Raw genomic sequence first — 20,194 nt, 5'->3', positions numbered from 1 at the left:
AACTTCATAAAGAATAACATGGGCCACTGTGAGCTGCGCCCTCCTTAAAAAAAATAAAAATATAAATTAACTAATTAATTAAAAAAGAAAAAGAATAACACTTCTATTTTGAATGGGGAAAAGCAATAAATAGGGACAATTCTATCCCACTCTTACCAGGTCTCCCCACTTATTTCATAGGGACAATAAGAGATTTAAAGGGATTCATTGTCATCAAAGTCTTTGGACTTCTTTGAAGAGGCAACTTTCAAGAATAAAGTAAGAAGTTGGTTTAGGAGCCTATTCTCACATACTCTTGACTTTCTGTGAAGTTAGGCTATCCCTTCAACATCATACAGTGAAATCTGCTGCGATGGCTTGGACTCTCTATAATAAGAATTAAGCAGTTCAAATTCCCATCCTACAATAGTAATAGGCATTTAGTCTAACATGGGTAAATAGAAGCAGGAAAAATGATAAGTCAAAACAAATCATCACTAAGTAGAAAAAAATATTGACATTGAATCTTTATCAAACTGGGCAAATATTGAGTCAGTTTGGAGCAACACAAGCATGATGAGCACTTACGTGAAGTTAATTCCACACTTGGAGACCAGACGATAAATGACAAGGTCAAACAACGGGATGAAGATAAGAACCAGAAGGGGATTTAATACCTGTAAGACCATGGTAGAAAGGATTGGTTACAAATATTCTATCATAAGTGTGATCATGTGCTCTCACCTGCTTGTGCACATTCTCCCTCATATTCAAACATACTTACATTATACTAAGTACAGAATGATTCCACATCTCGGCCCCTCTACACCCAAGACTCTATTTCCTTTGCACCTCAGTTTCCAAATATCCCAAGGAATCAGTTTCACTCTGAAACTGTTTTGCTGCCAATCACTTGGGAACTCTTCCCTCCCATTCTCACTTATCATCTGCATTTCCACAGTCCACAGGAAGATTTCATGGCCAGAAGAAAGGAAGAATTGGGGATTGTTGAACAAGGGTTTAAGAAAAGAACTGGGAGTCACTAATAAACAAAGATTCTGACTTGGTTGCTCACACAACAAAGACTTTCACTTTCTTTGACAATATTTCTGTGATACTACCTTGACATGGAAAAAAAAAATCCAACTCATATACTTTTCCTGTGAGCTCAAAGCTCACTCTCCCTGGAGCTGGGCAGGAGATACTTACTGAACAGAGGATGTGAAAGACAAGTGTAGGGCTTAAGGAGAATATTTTCACCTCAATATTTAGCACTTCTCAGCATACAAAGAAAAGTATCAAATTGTGGTCGGAAATCCTAACATTACAGGTAGAGGTATAGATGAGGAAAGGAATAAATCCCCATGACTATACAGAAGTCTCCTACCTGCATCTGTTCCGGCTGAAGCACAATAAAACCCTGAAACATAATAAATTAAATTTAGATGATGGCTAAAGACAAGAAAAGCCTAAGTCAACAATCTTGGTAATTAGCAGTTAAGAAGTGTAAGTTAAAATTCATCAAGTCTTTGGTTCAGGACCACGATCATGCTTCTAAGGGTATGTGGGGCAACAGACTGGGAATGGCTTCAGGCTGTCTTTGCTGAAGGAAGATAGGCCTAAGGCAGAATATTCTTTTCTGTGTACTATGCTTTTCTTGACCTCAGAGAGAATAGAGTCAGTGTGTTTTCATTAATCTCTAACTGCAGTTGTGTGCGGTAATAATGTGAAGTAGAAGTCTTTTTGGTTAGGGTAAATATTCCCACTGACACATAGTGTTTCCAAAATTGTTCCCCAGGGGAATCAACAAGAAGACAATCATGGTAAATCCTCGGCAAACAGAGGAAGGGAAAAGGTAAAATTGTATTTGGCAGGCTCCAAATAGACAGCTAATAAGACTCTGGCGTCATCCCACCCTACCATCTTCACAACTGAGATGGCAGAAAAACAATACAATAATCTAGGAAGTGGAACAGCTGAGAGCAGGGGTGGAGCTTTATGTGACTTTGTCAAAGAATGGAAATTGGAAAAAGAGACAATAATGCTTACAACTTTCCCCTTCTTTCCATATCCATGTCCAAAATATCCCATGTGTAGGTCCTCTGCTGTGATGCTTGCCTGAGAGATGGGGCCAGTTGTGTACATTAACCTGTCCTGTTGTGCCGAGGGCAGGCTTGGATAGAAGAAAACAATCACCGTCCCAGGTCTATATCACTTCATTTGCTATTCTCTCAATACTTCCTTGTATGCATTTAAACCCTTCCCATCCTAATATTCCTGATTTTTAAAGCTTCTGTTTTTTTATTTTTAGATGAGCTTTCTTTACTTTGCCTCCTCAGTAGTTTCCTGCTAAAGGCACCTCTCTTATGATCATAAATCAGTTTTCAGAGAAAAACACAAAGAAATTAATTTTTCCCTAATATGAATTATAAAGAAAATAATAGACTTCTCTGGAAAATCTCTTCAGCTCACCAAATTCCCATTCATCCTGGTGGCTTGCAAGGTCCATCGTGAGCCCTAGGGACAGACAGATGCTATTATGAGAAATCCCTTTTCTGTAAGAGGGAAGTGGCTAGAAGAAGGGGTAGCTTTCAAAACAACTCTTCTTACCTGCTGTTCCAAAAGAGCCCAGAACATGGGCAATGGGATATAAAGGAATAGTATTCTGGTCAGTGCTTTCACATCCATAATGAGCCGCTTCTACAAGAAAGGGAAAGAAGGAACAGGCTAAATTGCCAGACATCGTTTTCCTGCTTGGAGTAGAAGTACCCCAGAGCAGTAAGAGAAGAGGCTAAATATAGTAGGAGAGAATCAGTTTGAACATGAGGAAAGATACTACAGAGGCACAGATGTGTTTGGAATTCCAACTCACCGGGTATTTTTCAGCTGCCCAGTCTAGCCAGTGCTCTCGCTTTGTAATGTCCCCAGAACGGTTCTTGAAACGATTGGAAACAGCAAACTAGGGCAGAGCATAGATATCAGAGGAGAGACAAAAAGAAACCACCTCTTGCCTTTTCTAATTCATCATCCCTTCCCTCACTTAAATGACTTATTCCAACCCTTGGATTTAATCAGACATTGAATTTCAGAATATTTTAGATAAAATTTTATCTATCCTTACATGCTGTGGGCAACATATATAACTACATTTCAGAAGATTTTGCCAATTAAAAATGATTACATTACTTGTGTTTACTTAACGGTTAAGTAGGGGCACAGAGGAAGACTGATTTATCGCCATTGTGCAGGTGGCTAAAAGGCTCAGACGTAGAACAGAGGTCATTGAAAAAAAAATGTATACCTATGTTTGAAGGCCTATATGCTCACCGCAGCATCTCTTTCCCTTTGATTGAAAATGCAGGTAAACAATTCATGGACTTACCCAGATACATTTGACAACTTGAGTCACTATGTTTCCTTCCGGAGGTGTTTTTTTGTACATTTTGCTTCCCATTGCAAACACAACTGCAGTTGATAAACAAACAAGGTTCTGAGCTTCTCATTTAGCACACTCAGTATGTCAATGCTAAGGACAGACTGCTGAAGTGTAGAAGTGACTGGCAGTTTTCATAAAGGGAGGAAACTCACTTAACACCTCCTGACTTTGGAGTTATAAAAATTAGGAGAGCCAAGAGAAGAATGCAATGGTCATTTGTTAAGAGATATATGTTGAGACTTCCCTGTAATTACAGAAATGGAAGTCACCTTTGAATTCTCACTCTTCTTTCTCCATCTCTACATTAGAGATATTACCAGCTTCGATTGGTCCCCTTTCTTCAGTCTGTCCCCTCTTTTCCATCACCACTGCTATGACTCTGATTTAGGACCTCACAACTTCTACCCTAAATTATCAGAAAGGCCAACAACTAGTTTCTCAATCCCTGGTCTCTTCTTTCTCTTATCTGATGCCAAATTAAAACCTTCTTTCCAGGACCTACCAAATAAGCCCAAGCTCCTGGCATGAAAGACCTTCCCAAATTCATTATTGTCCTGATGGTTATTCTTATTACCATTGAAGATTTATTGTTATATGTAAAGTAGTAAGCATTTTACGTACATCAACTGATTTAACCTGACAAACTATGTAATACTCTCTCCATTTTACACATAAAGAAATTGAAGATTAAAGAAATTAAGCAATTTGTATAAGGTTACAAAGCTAGAAATGGCCAGTAACTGCACTTTTGATTTGAGGCTTATCTGATCCAAAAATCTATGCTCTTAACCACCACAAAGCATCTCACTCGCTCATTCTTACATTATGCATTATGCTAGACATTACTGGGAATAAAGATAAAAAAGACCTGGCCCCTGGCTGCAAGGGAGCTCATCTCAACCTACCATTTCCCACTTTATGTTTCATTACTCTCTATTAGGTATCCTGTGCTCTAAATGATTCATCATTCCTACAAACAATTCTATTCTGTATTATTTCTGTTCTTGAGCTTATTCTCTTTCCCTTGACCCGCACCTTTATTCTTTAACCACATCTCCACAGCTAATTATAGGTGAATTTTATTTTCTTATTTTTTTCTTTTACTTTCCAAATAACAGCAATGAGCTGGTATTATTTTTATAATTATAAAGTACTATTTTTTCAAGATTATTAAATTGAACTAAAACTATTGGAAAGACTCCATATTGATACCCTCCTAGATATGCTTTCCTCCTTAATGGATTTTCCAGCTTTAGCAAGATATGCCTCTAAGAGCTCATTTACCAAAGATGCTTTTCTCAGTGACCAGTAGCACTTGCCAATATCCATATACATGAGGATGCCTGACTCACCTTATTCTTCTTTACTTTAACTTTCTAATTTATCTATTCCTCTCAGTCAGATTCACTCTATTACATTTTCTTTATTCATCCTCTCAGTTTCCCCAAAGCTTCTCCAAATAGCATTCTTTACCTACAATAGTCATCTTACTGGTGATAGAAAAAATAGTTCAGGGAAAGAATGCTAACCATGGGAGACTAGTGAGCAAATAAAGAGGTATCTAGACAAAAGGAAGATTTTGGCTAGGAAATAAACTTCTCCCGAACCTAAGAATGACCCTAGAAAGAGGCTGGAAATCTCAGGAATTCTGGTCTCAATCATGACATTAGAGTGATAAAAGGAAGGCCAGGTAACAAACTCAACAAGGTCACACTTAAATTTCAAGGCCACTTAACTAAAGAAGATATGTAGGGCTCTTGAGTTTCTCTACTATATTCTCCCTGTCAACATAAGAAACATCCAAACATGTAGAGAATCTTATGAGTTTATTTGAGCCAAATTGACGACAATGCTGGGAAGAAGATCTCAAATGATCTGGAGAATCACAGTGTTGCAGTTTCTTTTATACATTTGGACTTAAGGAAGGAACTAAGGAAGATTACATGAAGGTGGGAGAAAGCAAGGTGGGGATTGGATTACAGGACAATTAACAAGGTTATGTGCTCCCTTGAGGATGGTTACACCTTTGAAGGGTCTGGAAAAGAGGCATTTCAAAGATGTCTTAATCCAGATGCACAAAAACAATGGACAGGGCTTGCCTAAGGCAAAGATAAACCTTTTACTAAAGCAGGGACTACCCAGCATGACCTTTCCCCTTAGGAATTTATGGTCAGATCATCCTGTGAGGTTACTTTCGGTCACTGGATTAGTCTGATTTATTATAGAGCCCCTTTTTCATCCTTATCCCTCTAGTAGATGATGTTGCCTTCTACTTCATGAAAATAGATGCCTTCAAATGGAAACTCTCTCCACTTCCTGCCATCAAATCTATTAATTCCTGTATCCACACCCATCTTCTTCTCCCTCCAGTTAGGTGAAGGTGATATTCCTCCGTTTGTACCAAGGTAATTCTGCCATGTGTTCCTTCTTACTGATTACACTGTCTTGATCTCACATCTTCAACCTCTTTCTCTATTGGAGTCTTCCCAATAATGTTCAAGCATGCTTGATATCCTCTCTTGACTCATGTCACCTTTCAGCTATAAATACTTGCTGTTTCCCCTTTCTTACCTCTTATTCACTTTCTAATCTATTCCAATCAATCTTGAATCTCCACCAATATATCATAATTGATATCACCAAATCAATGAACTTCTTGTTACTGTATTTAATGGAAATTTTTTTACCCTTACGTCAATTTCCCACTCAGTAACACTCGTCACTAATCGATTCCTTTCTTCTTGAAGTCCTTTTTTATCCAAAATAGCACTACTACCACTTTGGCCGTTCCTTCTTAGTCTCATTGTGGGCTTTTCCTTTTTTCCTTGTCTTTTAAATACTGGTGCTTCTCGGGGCTCTATCCTAGCCCTCTTTTTACCTTATTCTTACTATCTCTTGGTTATTTTAACTATTTTCATAGCTTAATTTCTATCCAAATACTAATAGCTCCAAATCTTTATCTATAGCCCAAACATTTCTTCCAAGCTCCAAACCTGTATTTCTAAATAACTACTTGATAACTTTAAGTATATGTTCCAAGGATATCTAAACTGTAAAATGTCCAAAACTAAAATAATTGGTATTGCCCCAAATCTGTTCTCTTTCATTATCTCAGGTAATGATCTCACTATCTACCTAGTTCGTCAAGTCAGAACCTGCATTTAACTTTGACTTATCTTCTCCTCACTTCACATATCTAATCATATCAAGTTTTGTCAATTCTACCAGGGCCTGGACAAGGTGAACTGAGTGATGCACTCTCTTTCAGCACAAAATTTGATGGAGTGCCAAAAATTCAAATAAATAGTGTCCTTGACTCACTCTTAATCCACTCTTTCTCCATATTTTTGTCAGACATCACTGAAAAATAAAAGTCTAACAATCATTCCTCAGTTCAAAATCCTTTTATAGCTCTCCAGTGTCTTCCTGATAAAGTTCTAATTTCTTAATTACTTAAAAGGGCCTTCGTTATCTGGTTTCTGTCCATTTCTCTTCTTTATTTTTCTCATTTATACTCCAGGCAATCTGAATTATTTTAAGGCCTTCAAAGATGTTATCCTATCTCTCACCTTCTTGTCTTACAGATACCATGTCCTTTTTCTGTTTCACTTCCAATCTCTTCTTTGATTAATTGCTGTTAATCCTTTAGTTCTCCCCTCAGATATCATTTCTTTAGGCAAAACTTTCTGACTCTCAAAGTTTTAGACATTCATCCCTCCTGTGTGTTCCTATAAATTTCTCTGTACTTATTCAGTTGTGATACTAATCATACTATTTTGTAAATTCCTGTTTACTTGTCTGTCTTCCTCATCCTCTTGGACTATATACGATTTTTTGAAAGCATAAACTCTGTAGCCATCTCATGCACCAGTGTGACACCAATACCTAGGACAGAATCTGATACATAATAGATGTATTAAATAAATGTTTGTTGAATGAATGAATAAAAAATAAAGAAATAAATTAAATTATAGTGAAAGGCCAGAGGGCTGAGTTATTTATTAATACCCAGAAAACTGAAGCAACTGTCTAATAATGACAGGCTAGCACTTGTTATTTCATAATTTATAACACATTTCACTTGCAGTATTTCTTTTCATTTTCGTAATTACTCTAATGTGCAAATATTATTATTGTGCAATGATCCAGAAAAGGAGACATAGTACTAATCACAGGAAAACATTTGGGAAAATGTTTGGCTTTGAAGGAACAAGGAAACAGGGAATGTATTATCACAGCTCTCCTGGAATAACACATAAATTTCCTTGGAATTTGAATTGGAATCTGAGTGTTACTACTAGGCAACCCTTGGTACAAAATGAGCAGATTAAACATTGAGGCTTTGGGCTTTTTTCTTCTACTGAACTCTTTATGTTTGGGCTGGACATCTTCCAAGTGGGTGTCACCCAAAGACTCAGAGTGACAACAGGTTTCCAGGTCAATGATTAGAGACAATCATTTCCAAGTTTCCCCTTAGACTGCATAAACTAAGCAACACACACATCTCCTTTCCTCTTCCATTACTAGGTTCTCAGTGGTAAAGAGAATGCCGCTTGATCTAATTTGCATGAGTTTTCATCTACTTATGCAACTCCTTTTATTCTCTTTGCTCAAGAGCAAACTCCTTGGGAGCATTGCAGAGCAGGGCAGAAACAGCTAAATCTAGAAGCTACTTTAAAAGGCCCAAAGAATTAAAAATGTCTTCCAATTACCAGATAAGTAACTATCACATGAAATAAGCTAGATTAAGAGAAAGGATTAATTATCTTCCTTGCTTCATCACATATTGTAGTGTAGAATAGTTGATCTCAATGGTGACTACACATTAGAATCACCTAGATATTTAAAGAGTTATAGATGTCAGGCCCTATCCCACAGATAAACTGATTTCATTGGTCCTACATCTGGCCTAGGGAATCAGTCTTTTTTAAAGCTCTCCAGAAATCTTATTAGTTGTGTAATCTCGAGCAATTTTTTTTTAAGTTTTCTGACTTTATTCCGTTAATTTATTTCTAATGTTTAGGGGAAACCCCTACAATAACACCTACCTAAATGGGTTTGTATGAGGATTGAATAAAATAATTTGTGTAAAGTGCGTACATGATGCTTTACACGTGAGAGCCCTTAGTGGTTATTAGTTTCCTCTGCTCCGCTGCACTTACCAAGAGCTATCACCATAAGTAATCCTGGAACTCCAAAAGCCAATGCATAGCAGTCTCCCCCAAAACACTGCACATCTCCTAAAGAAAAAAAAAGTAATCCTGAATCTTGAGTCTTTGATGCTCTATTCCACAAGCTCGGGTTTTTGAGATTGTAGACATACATGTCTTCTTTCTTCCCATTACCTAATTCATAATCTGTCTTTTGGGCCAGACAAACCAAAATTGAAAGAAAATTTTCTCAGGTTTTCAAGCCCTTAAAAAAAAGAGGATGGACAGCAGGAAACCTTGAACAGATTTTTGACTGGCCAGAGTAAAGCCTTACACAGGGCCCCTTAGAAAAGATTCTAACCTCTCAGCATGGGTGTGATAAATGTAGAAATCAAGCTCCCTGCATTGATGGAGAGGTAGAAGACTGAGAAGTATCTAGCTCGTTCCTCTTCCTGAAACAAACAAGACAAATCATCAGTTCAAGGTGCCTCTTAACTCCACCACCACCCTATGTTGAGATTCACCTGGAGGAACATACACAGACAGATTCAGATATTGCCTCCATGGGGTCTGAATATGACAGTAGATATTTTAAAACATACCTGGCTGACCCCAGACAAACACTTGCACATCTTTCAAACCCAAGTACAAGTATCTTTAACATTATTTTAACCCCTTTACCCGGGCAACAATGATCATCTTGTACACTATGCCACTACTGTGTCTTACACATATCTATCCTAATATTAATTTCTTTGCATCAAATGTCTGTTTCTTTCAGGTTTTAGTTCCTTTAGGGGAGAAATCACGTCTTACTCACTTCTGTAATCCCCACTATTTAGCATAGCACCTGCAAATATTACAGACTCAATAGACATTTGTTGACTGAATTAAGCGAATGATTGATTTTGTGATTTGTGGAATGTGCAGTAGGAATAGGATTAGAACATAGGGCAGTGGAGTAAACTGTTTATCAATAGGGTAATTAACCTAGTGCTTATGGAAAGTCTGCCAGAGAATATAAAAGGAAGTCCATGGGCTTAGAAGTGGCTGGTGGAAACTTGGAGGTGGGTTTGTCCCATTATTGAATATCTTCATGGAGCAGTTACCAGATGAAGCAACATTCAAAAAAGTTGCGAATGCTTTATTCACTGTGTACTGCTGTGCCTCATTCTGGACCCCAGATCTTTTCCTGACACATTAGCACAATCTGTCTTTCCCCATTTTCTATTTATGGTGTGTTTTGTTTCTTCATCTGGTCACCATTTAAATCTCATTCCACTCATGTATTTGTATAGTTAATTGTGCTGCATAGAATCCCACTTGCCAAAGTTTTGTTTTTTCTCCAAATTCAGCAAACAATTATCATCTATCGACCCCCAGACAGATACAGAATTTAAAATGATAACTCAAATGGTCTGAAGGGTAAGGACGATTTGAGTTATAACCACGGGAAGACAGGACACACAGAGAGAACACAGAGAGAAAAACCAGAAGCATGATAAATGGCTATAGATGAGGAAATAGATACATGAAGACAGACAAAAAAATAAAACTGAGAGCAAAAGAGAGGAAGTCAAAAATGTTGGCTAATTTAAGAATAGACTATTGCCTATTTGTCACTGCTTCCTCATATGGGTTCATTTTTACCTTCTTCATACTGCTTTTTTCCTCACTGACAATGGAAAGTATTTAGGAAAAGAGGGAATAATCATGTAGACAAGTTCATCTATAGAAATTCACTCTGTTTTATTCCGAATGGTCATTTTTGGGAATGGTCAAGCTAGAGATGCTTAAATCATCTCTACACTATTCATTCTGTCCCATTCCCAAAGCACTTACCACGTTTCTTCTTAAATACCTCAAGTGAGAGTAAACTCACTACTTCAAACTCTGACTGTTTGAAGTTTTTTCTTTCATTAAGGAAAAAGCAAGTTTCTTATAAGCTTTCATTCATTGGTCTCAGGTTTAATTGCTGACATCTGTACAATATCTATAGAGAGTGACAATATTCTCTGTAATTATTATCTTATCCAGGCTAAATATCTCCAATTCCTCAATTTTTCTTCATAAGATATGTCTTTTAGTCCCATCCACTACCCTCGTCATTGAACATTTTTCAGTTTTTCTTTCTATTAATGACCAGTACCTAGAATGGAACATAACTCCCCGGATATCATCTTACCAGTGAATTACTTTGATCTCGGCAAATGGCTACTTTCCAGGTATCTCTGTTAATGCTTGCTCTACATTCTTGAAAATACAGGAATAAGAGAACTCACATGTTTTTGTTCAAACTGGTCCCCACCAAAAGCTGCCACGCAGGGTTTGATACCTCCTGTTCCCAAAGCTATTAGACTCAGGCCAACCAATGATAAGACTCTGAAATGGAGAGGTGAGGATACTACGCATATTGGTATTAAATACAACAGTAGAAATTGAATATAGAGTTACAGGAAGAAAAAAAAGGTACACAAGGGCAAATATTCCCTTTACATTTCTAACCTGTGGGCACTTTCCATCTGCCTTCACTCCTAGGAAAGACTTGGAGGCACTTATGCTCTTTATGACTCTGAGCCTCTGCCAGAAAGTATTTATTTCATGGGAAAATTTGTCCCTGATATTCCCATTTACCCCTTGTGTACAACAGATAGGAGCATACCCTGAAGGAACTTTAAAACCTGTGGTTCTCAATTTTGTCTTAGTCAAAGGGACACTTCAATAGAAAGACCTTATAAACCATTATCCCACATACCCTTACTAACCACAAAACAAAATGTTAAAATTCATCATAATTTGTAGAAGTGTCACTGATTTTTTGATGGGACACCAATAAGAAGGTATCCAATAGTTATTAAATTTCAAACAAAATTCTTAACTTATTGCACAAATACATGCACATTATAAACATGACTATATATGACCTGCTTCTTGAACAACTGTAATCCTCTATACTGACTGAATAGAGATAGGAATATATCAAATGCTTCTTGCTCCACAAACATCAATAACTTTAGGAAAAATGGATAGAGCAACTAGAATATGTGAAACTACACAAAAATGGAAATACCCAAGCTTTGAATATGATTTCTACAAGGTATTATAAGGAAATATTACAGACATTTTTTTTTTAGCCCTGTTAAAGTACCGATGCACGGGTAGGTGAATAAGTGAGGAAATATGGAGGGCATGAGGGTTTTAATGATTGTCTTCAAGCGTATGATGAGTTTTTATGCAGAATACTAACCAGGCATTCTGCAAGTCCCCAAATGTGTAATAAAAACAAATGAGCTCAGATAAAGTAGGAAAGAATTCAACTGGTCATAAAACAATTTTTTTTCTTAACCAATCTGGTAATAAAACAATAGGTTAGGAAATAAAGGGACATCTCTGATAAAAAAAGAAAGAAAATAATCTATAATGAATACGTGAGACATTTACCTGTCTAATGGAAGAAAAGTGATTCAGTTTATGCCATGACTTTACTCACGTGTGTACCATGTGTCCCCCCAGGACTGGGAGGGCACCCAATGACTTGATCACATGGCCAACCACATACACCAATGAGAGATAGATAATCGTCCTGTTGAGAGAGTTAAATCAGTCAGTCTATGGACAGAATTCAGAGACTTGAGCAATATAGACTCAGAGTTCATACTGTTCTCAGTGCCAGGATAAATAAAGCAGGAGGAGGAAAAGGTGAAGGAGGAAAAATTTACCTGAGAAATGTAAATAGAAATAATAATGGTGAAAGAAATAAACAGGCTAGAAAAGAAGAGAAGTCTTTACCCTTTCGTGTTAGAGTTAATGGGCAATCCCTTCAAGCTCCTTTCTCATGCCTGATCTCTTTCTCCCCCTTTCACTCTACAGGTACACAGAGGATCTCTGCTCTGGTACAGAAATATTAAGACCAGGATAAATTCGTAGTGAGTAATGATGTGTTAAAGTAGGAGAATCAGAAGAGCAGAATACTTTGAGATGTTTTGCTCAAGGAATGTCTTTGGCTCTGGAAATTTGTAGGAGTCAAGGAAGAACTCCAATCAAATAGAAAAAAGGAATGGCTAATACAAAGAATTTTATCTAAACCCAACCACTAAGATATATAGAGAGGTAAAGGACTCTCAGGCTCAGTTTGGTCCCTTACATCCTAGGGTTAATTGTAATCTCTGCTACAGTTTTCTCATGGACAAGTTACCAAGGATAAGAAAGGAGCCAGGGACTTTGATAAAGATCATGAAACATGGCAGACTATCACAAATACAATATACTCCTTATGTATATTACCACACTTGCATTCTTTGTATTATAAGTAGAATATTAGTACTAGAGAGAACCTTGGAAATTATATAGTTTACATCTATGATTTCCAAGTGTAGTATACTAATGTGAAATATAAAGAATGGAATGAAGGTATCAGAGACAAAGATGTTGGGGATACCAGAAATTTTAGGATGTGGATTTCTTATCCTAAATGCCTAATATTCCTAGGCTGGCTCTCTAGAGAAGGGATCTTAGAAGGTTTATAATGGCAGGTAGAGAATAAGAAATTGAGTAACTGATTTAGGGCTAACTAATATCACAAGGAGGTGACAGTCTTTCACAAAAGGTTTTATAGAGTCTTCTAGAGAAAAGTTCTCTTTGTTGGAATAAATAGAATACATAGAAAGAAAGGGTATGAAAGTGGACTGAAAAAAGGCCATCTCTAATGAACCTAAAAGAGATGATCTATGTTAGGTCATCAGAGAGAAAAATCAAAAGGTGTCTCAGCTGGATTACTAGAGTCTGAGTAGGGAGATCTGAGCAATATCAGATTGTTGGACTAAATGAATAAGAGAAGTGTAAGTGGCTTAGAAGGAAAACAGGCAAGCTTCTAGGTGAAAGCCTCATGGAATTAATCTAGGATATGAAGACTATAAGAGAGGAAGCTAATGGCAGGAAACTTCAATGCAAGGAAAAAGAAGTCAAGAAAGACTTGGAAATTCCACCTTTGAAATGAGATCATTAGGGTCATTGTAATTCCCACCACATGACACAGAGCCATTTTAGACAGACTTGACCAATCTTCCATTTGCAAATGAGGAAAGTGAAATCCAGAGATATCAAAGGACATTCCTAAAGTGACATTCCAATTCGTATTGATTGGGATTAAGTCTAGAACTTCTACTTTCTAACTCGTGGTCCAGCGTTCCTTCAGTTTTATCATGAACAAGTTAATGTGGAAGAAGGAAAGGGAAGAGGAAGAATTTTTAAATATTACGTCATTACCAGAGTTATTATTAATTAGAGCTTAGGAACTGAGAAGGAGTGTGCAGTGATGACAGAGGACGAGACCTAGCATGAAGAAAGTCAGCTCTGATCAGACAAAAAGGAGAGAGGGGGAAAAGACATGCTATACGCCCATTCAGAGAAAGAGAAAGAAGTGCAGAGAGGACCTCAAAAAAACATATTTGGCAATAAACTCATTTAAGAGAGTGGTTGCAAGTGATTTCCAAGGTTGAGTACAGACTGACAGGCATGGGTCACAGGGAATAAAAACCAACACTAGGGAAAAAAGTCATCTTCACGCCTGCCCACACCATCTGCAGTCTTGTGCCTACATCTGAGTATCTGAAGGTGAATAAATTTATTAACTGAAATACTTAACAGGCACTCTTCTAGGTGCTGTAGATAAAAATATAAATGAGATTTTGTTCTCTAAGTGTTTGGAAGAAAATAGATTTATACATAAATAATTATAAGACAGAGTTTGGTAAATGACATATAAATAAAAAAATAAAGAGTTCAGAGAAGATTAGACTACTTCTGGCTGGTAATGAAAGGTGAGGAGCAGAGAATACTCCATAGCATAGGTGGCATTTGAACTGAGCCTTAAAGGGTCGGGTCAAGGAAGGAAGAAGGATGGGGAGGAAGAGATTCCATGAAGTAGAGACAGTGCAAACAGACATGGAGAAGAGATGCCCTGGCCATTGTTAGGGAAATATTAGTACTACTCCGTTTTTTTTCTAGTAAACATTCTCGAAAGGGAATACGTATGACAGTAAGAGCAGGAAGGTCAAATGGAATGAGATTAGTAGACAGTGGGTTAGTCAGCAGAAAATTTTGAGCAGGGTAGTAATGTGAACAGAAATTTCTGTAGGAAGATTAATTTGGCAGTAGTGTATAGGACAAGTGTAAGAAAAGGATATATGAAGCAGTGATAACTTTTTAGGTGTCCATTTCAACAGCCCAATTTAGAGGTAACGAAGACCAAAACTAGAGTAGTGGCAATTAATGGCAGTGAGATTCACTGTTGAAGAGGAATACATATAAGAGACATTACAAAACTAGAATTAGTATAATTTGATAACTAATTGAATGTGGGGGGTATAGAGAAGCCAGAAGAAAGAACAGATTTGGGAAGTGAGGATAAGGTGGAACATCCAGGAGACGAATGCCAATATGTAGTTATAACGCATACTGGAAATTGAGTGACAGGTTAGGATTACAGAGTTTGAGAAGCTATCTGCATATAGCTAATATTGACACCATAGGGATTGCTAAAAGAGAATCTGGAGAAAGAGAAAAGAGTAAAAGACATACCCTAGGGAAATGCCTACATGTAGGAAAGAGTAAAGTACACAAAAGAGAAGCCACATAAGGAAGAATCCAAAAAAAGTATGAGGAAGCGAACCAGAACATACAGTGCTAAAGAAGCCCAGGAAGTTTCAAGAATTTGGAGTGATAAACAGACTGAAGTGTTAAAACAAGTTCAAAGTGAATAAAAATTTAGAAAAGACCACTGGAATTTGTTAACCAAGAGATCACTACCAATGATCTTAAAGACAGAAATTTCAATAGGATAAAGAGATGATTTATGCTATATTTTATTCTACTTAGCAAACTCTGCTCTGTATTAAAGCTAGTTGAACATGAAAAATGTGAAGCAGGTATTTTATGTCTTATTCATCTCTTTATCCCCCATGTTCCTTTGAACAAATAGATGTTTGATTAACATTTATTGAATTAAACCCTATCAGATTAAACTGAATTTAATTGAATTCTATTGCACTGCATTATATTACTCTGCCCTAAGGAATAATAATGAAAAGGGAGAAAGGAAGACAACAAATACAGATGATTCTTTTTAAAATTTGGAGATGATGGTAAGAAGACACAAAAAGGAGGGTTAATAATTGTTTGTTTAAAGCTATCAGAGCTTTGGACTTGCTTCTAGGTAGAGGAAAGGACTGTCGCTGAGGGAGAGTTTGAAGGCAAGAGAAGGGAATATTCAGGGTACAAAAACCCTAAGGAGAGTGACCTAGGTCACGGTGACGCATACGTAAGAATTCATCAAACTGTACACTTAAGACTTTTGGATTTGTGTACCTTATGTAATTTATACCTCAACAAAAATCAATTAAAAAAATAAAGAATATCTCAAAAAGGATTGAGATTGAGGGCATAAGTTGAGGTTGTTAAATTTCCTCTGAAATAGGCAGGAAACTAATGTTAAGATCGTTGGTAGTGATGTTCAAATCCTGGAACTGTATATCCTCAATTTTAAAGGAAGTCATTTAAAAAATAAAGTCCTAGTCATGTATGTGAGTCTTTTACTGTGTAACTGAATAGAGACCATGGCTTATACTTTTTATCTACACACAGTGCCAACCCCCTATCTATATGGACTTGGTAACTAACACTAGATAAATAGCAAACGTAGATCTCAGTTACCTACCCACTATCCCTCTCTCAGTCAAAAATCTGTGTTTATACTGTGTTATAGTTGTAGCTATGAAGAAGGTGCTGATTAAACACTTTAGAAAAATGAATATAGAGAGGCCAAAGTGAAACATAAAAAAGTATTTACCTTGCAACACTAGGTCCACAAGATATCCTGAAAAAAATACTCCATGGTGAAACAAGTTTGGGAAACACTATGTGCAATAACCTTCTTTTTGAGATTTTATGGTGTTTATTAGCATGTTAATGGCTACAAGAAGTCATGCAGTAAAGAAACATTTTCAGATTTGTTCAGCCTAGTATTTTCCAAACTTATTTGACCATGAGATCTTTATCTTCTTACCTTTCACTTATTATATCCTATGCAACTGATTTTCAACAGAATGTACTTTGAGAAATTTAGACAAATCCATAGATGATAAATCCATAGAAAATAAGTGGGTGATGGATATCTAAGATCCATCTTTAGCCTATGAAAATAATGTTATAGGGGGCAACTATAACATTATTCTATAAATATCTCTTGGTACTATTTTCAGGGAATTAAAAGATAATGAACTGAATAGATCATTGGTCTAACTCACGAAAATATTTACTCATATATTCTTAAGAAGGAAACTACAGAAAAAAGTTAAAGAAAAGAAAAAGTGATGGTAAAAGAGCTGAAAAGAGGGACTCGTAAGAAGATACTAAAGGAGTTGGGATGATACAACATGCAAAAGAGATGAAGAGTATATCAAATAACTATACTGAAGTCTTTAAAATTATAAATTTTCTGGTGTGTGGCAATCTTCATTTCCTCTGAGATCAGAACAAGAATTGGTCTTAAACTACAGAATAGGAAATTAAAATTAGATTTAACAAAAACAAAACAACTCCTGACCGAAAAGGATGTAAAAATATTGGAAAAACTGATAATGAAGAAAAATAGTTTTTCTGTGTTGCCAGTCTTAGAGAGACTCTTATTTGTCATGGATGATATAAGTATGTTCATGCTTGGAAGAAAAGGCTAGAAGTGGTAACCTCTGCACAATTAATCTGTGAAGCTTCTGGGGATATGATCTTCCATCTTCCTTACTTGAATTTTCCCAGCCACGAGTCAGCAATGGCTGCTCCCAAGATGGGAGTGAAATAACAGAGGCTGTTGAAGGCATGGTATACAGATGTGGAGGTGTCTTCGGTCCAGTGCAGGAAATACAGGAAATACAGGGTCAGGACAGCTGGGGCAAAAAAAGAAAGGAAAAAAAGAGACGAAATAAGATGGATGCATTCAAGTGACTTAAAGAGTAGAAGCACATGTAATCTCTGGTCTTTGAAGGGGATCTTGACCTTCAACACTCCAATCAGTGAGACTGAGGGGTGACTGCTAGGCAGTAGGAGCAGGACCCACGGGAGTTATGAATGGGGGAGGGGGGCAATGCTTAGTGTACAAGTACAATACTCCTCCCTTCAGTCCATATGCACACATGGCATCATTTAGGTCAATCACAAAGCTAACATGGTGCTTCTTCCAATATCCCTTCTCCTTCCCAGCAACACTCCAGTTCATACAACTGAGGAACAGACATGAAGACTGGAACTCAGATGATGAGTGTTTTCCCACTTATATTCTCACAGACTGTGTTCTGGTTTCTAGTAGGCCTTTCTGTACTTGGCCTGTATGAGTTACTAAGTGAAATTCCATGAGGTGTTTATTGGAAGTCCTGAGGAAAGGAAAGGACCAATTTGGACGAAGGCAGAAAGAGTGTGTAAGGGAAATAAGTACATATGAGGAGACCAGATGTTACACACATAGGGTGAGGGTGAGCACGGAAGAGTAAGACTTTGAGACACAAAATTACCTTTCATGCCATAGTAGGAAAAGCGCTCACAGAATTCATTTACCACGATAAAGGCAATGCTCAGTGGGTAGTTGGAGCCACAGATTTTCTATGAAACAGAAGGACAGTGGTTCAAGTATGAGTTTTTTCTCCCTATTTTAAACCACTAGATTGTTCCACAACAGAAAATTCATTTATTTTAAATCACCATGATCGATAATGTAAAGCAATAGTGCCTACTCTTCATGAAACAGCTATTATCAGCTAAAAGTTCTTGCATTGCTGAAACTATTCTGAATATTACTTTATTCCTCATTCATTACACAAGGAACTTCTCAGACATTCCTTGCTTGATCCAGGACCTGCTTATCTTCTCATAACTACTAACTGAAAAGTCCTGGGCTCTGGGCAGAATAATCATGCTTATTTCTCGGGACAGAATAACAAAATGGTCTATGGAGCACTTAATGTCCAAGCAGTTACACGTAGATGCCAGTCACCTGCTTCGCTCCAGTGTGGGCACTGATCTCTCTTGTCCCCCACCTGCCTTGTTCACCCTGCTGGGCGGACTGCTGGCAATATGAGGGCTGCTGGAGCATTCAGAGGCTGCTGGAGCCAGGCTCGGAGCCCAACACAGATTCCTAAAGGCAAGCTGATTGATCACCTGGACTTTGGGCAGAGAGTTCTTAAATCTTGTCAAATTAACTGTCCATTCTTCCTACGAAAGAGATGCAATAATATTTGCTTGTTAATTCTATTGGACATAAAAAGGACTATGCTATTTCATGCATTGTATCAGTCAGAAGACAAGGGATGTCATGTTTTATTTCAAATCCCTACCCATTATAACAGCCCGACTAACACGAGAGGGGGGATGAAGATATCTGTCCTTGCGAGAGACAAATTTTATCATGAGATTTATTTTGCCTCTTATTTCATAAGAAATTTATGCAAGTTTGTAAGCAGCCTTAAATAGTTTGGGGCCAGAAGAGATATAACTAACTAAATAAATAGATAAAGTAATAAATTCACACTTTCATTCTTTTACCCATATGGATAAACAACTCTCTTAAATATTAATATATGCTAATGTATGGTAATAACTTGCTTGAAAGACACAATGAACTGGCTTCTTACCTTCCAAGCTCACAGCTGGAGAATTATATAAGCTGAAGCTTTGTTAACACACTTTCACCAGCTACGTAACACTGTCACTGGCTGTGTTAACATACTGACCTTGGCCATGTCGTTACACCTGTCTTTATGCTTCTTCAGTTCTGTTAATCCAAAGAAATGGGAATACTACCACCCCTTGGCCCATATTGAGAACTTAGTAAGTATTGGCTATTATTACTATATTCTCTCCACTATAGGATTTGGATGTGAGGACTGAGTATGATAACGAATTTGGAAGTGTTTTAACAAGTATATAATGCAAAACATTATTACTTCTTTGTTTCTCTGTCCTGCCTCCCACTGTAAACTTGAACACATAGTAACCGAGGCTGGATCTATTCTAAAACTGCATGTGGTTGTCCAGCATAAGACTCTGCACACAGGGGGAACTAAGGGCTGAGTTTTTATATTGGTAAAGAAAGAACAATCACACACAGTTCTCCAGAGAAGAGTGCTTGCCAAGTTTCCCTGGACATTCAAATTGCTTTTTTTGTTTTTAATTTGCCCCAGACAAACTCAGAATATACAATGAAATACAGCAAAGTCCTGGATTCCAAATTAACTTTGACTACCTCTTGCTGCTGCTTCCTCTCCTAAGTGAAGAAAACCTCTGTTTGTATTTGGTTTTCAGGTAACCAAAAAAGAATAGCTTTTAATACCTAATACAGCTCAGCCTGAAACTTCAAGAGGCCAAGGAAGAGAAGCAAAAGAGCAAGTCTTTTCCTGTCAGAGGCAGAACTGAATCTGGGGACTCACCGGAGGTGGCTTCTTTGGAAGGCTGGGGGGTCGAGGTGGTACCTCTTCAGTGGAAACAGGTAAAAAAAAAGTTTCTTTGGACTCGTTTTTCCTGAAGGGATTCATAGCTGGCTCCTTACTCTCTCTCTCCCCAAGCATTTGGCTACCGTAGGCACTTG

The 20,194-nt window shown here is 37.3% G+C and overlaps 1 protein-coding gene across 1 annotated transcript in view; it reads right to left on the bottom strand.

The window, feature by feature from the left end:
* The window catches only part of SLC15A2 (solute carrier family 15 member 2), a 35,641-nt gene extending 15,447 nt beyond the window's left edge, over window positions 1-20,194 (bottom strand). Inside the window, exons 1-13 of the mRNA XM_033090473.1 lie at window positions 20,037-20,194; window positions 18,126-18,213; window positions 17,363-17,504; window positions 12,056-12,148; window positions 10,848-10,947; window positions 8,927-9,017; window positions 8,578-8,655; window positions 3,362-3,444; window positions 2,852-2,938; window positions 2,590-2,679; window positions 2,452-2,496; window positions 1,367-1,399; window positions 568-656 (exon numbers count right to left, since the gene is read on the bottom strand). Of these exons, the coding sequence (XP_032946364.1) occupies window positions 568-656; window positions 1,367-1,399; window positions 2,452-2,496; window positions 2,590-2,679; window positions 2,852-2,938; window positions 3,362-3,444; window positions 8,578-8,655; window positions 8,927-9,017; window positions 10,848-10,947; window positions 12,056-12,148; window positions 17,363-17,504; window positions 18,126-18,213; window positions 20,037-20,174 (1,157 nt within the window). The 5' untranslated portion in view covers window positions 20,175-20,194. The remainder of the gene's footprint in view (window positions 1-567; window positions 657-1,366; window positions 1,400-2,451; window positions 2,497-2,589; window positions 2,680-2,851; window positions 2,939-3,361; window positions 3,445-8,577; window positions 8,656-8,926; window positions 9,018-10,847; window positions 10,948-12,055; window positions 12,149-17,362; window positions 17,505-18,125; window positions 18,214-20,036) is intronic.

This window comes from Rhinolophus ferrumequinum, chromosome 2, assembly GCF_004115265.2.
Source record: "Rhinolophus ferrumequinum isolate MPI-CBG mRhiFer1 chromosome 2, mRhiFer1_v1.p, whole genome shotgun sequence".
NCBI lineage: Eukaryota > Metazoa > Chordata > Mammalia > Chiroptera > Rhinolophidae > Rhinolophus > Rhinolophus ferrumequinum.
Note: the sequence above shows the minus strand (reverse complement) of the source record. Positions and strands in the feature narration are given on the sequence as shown.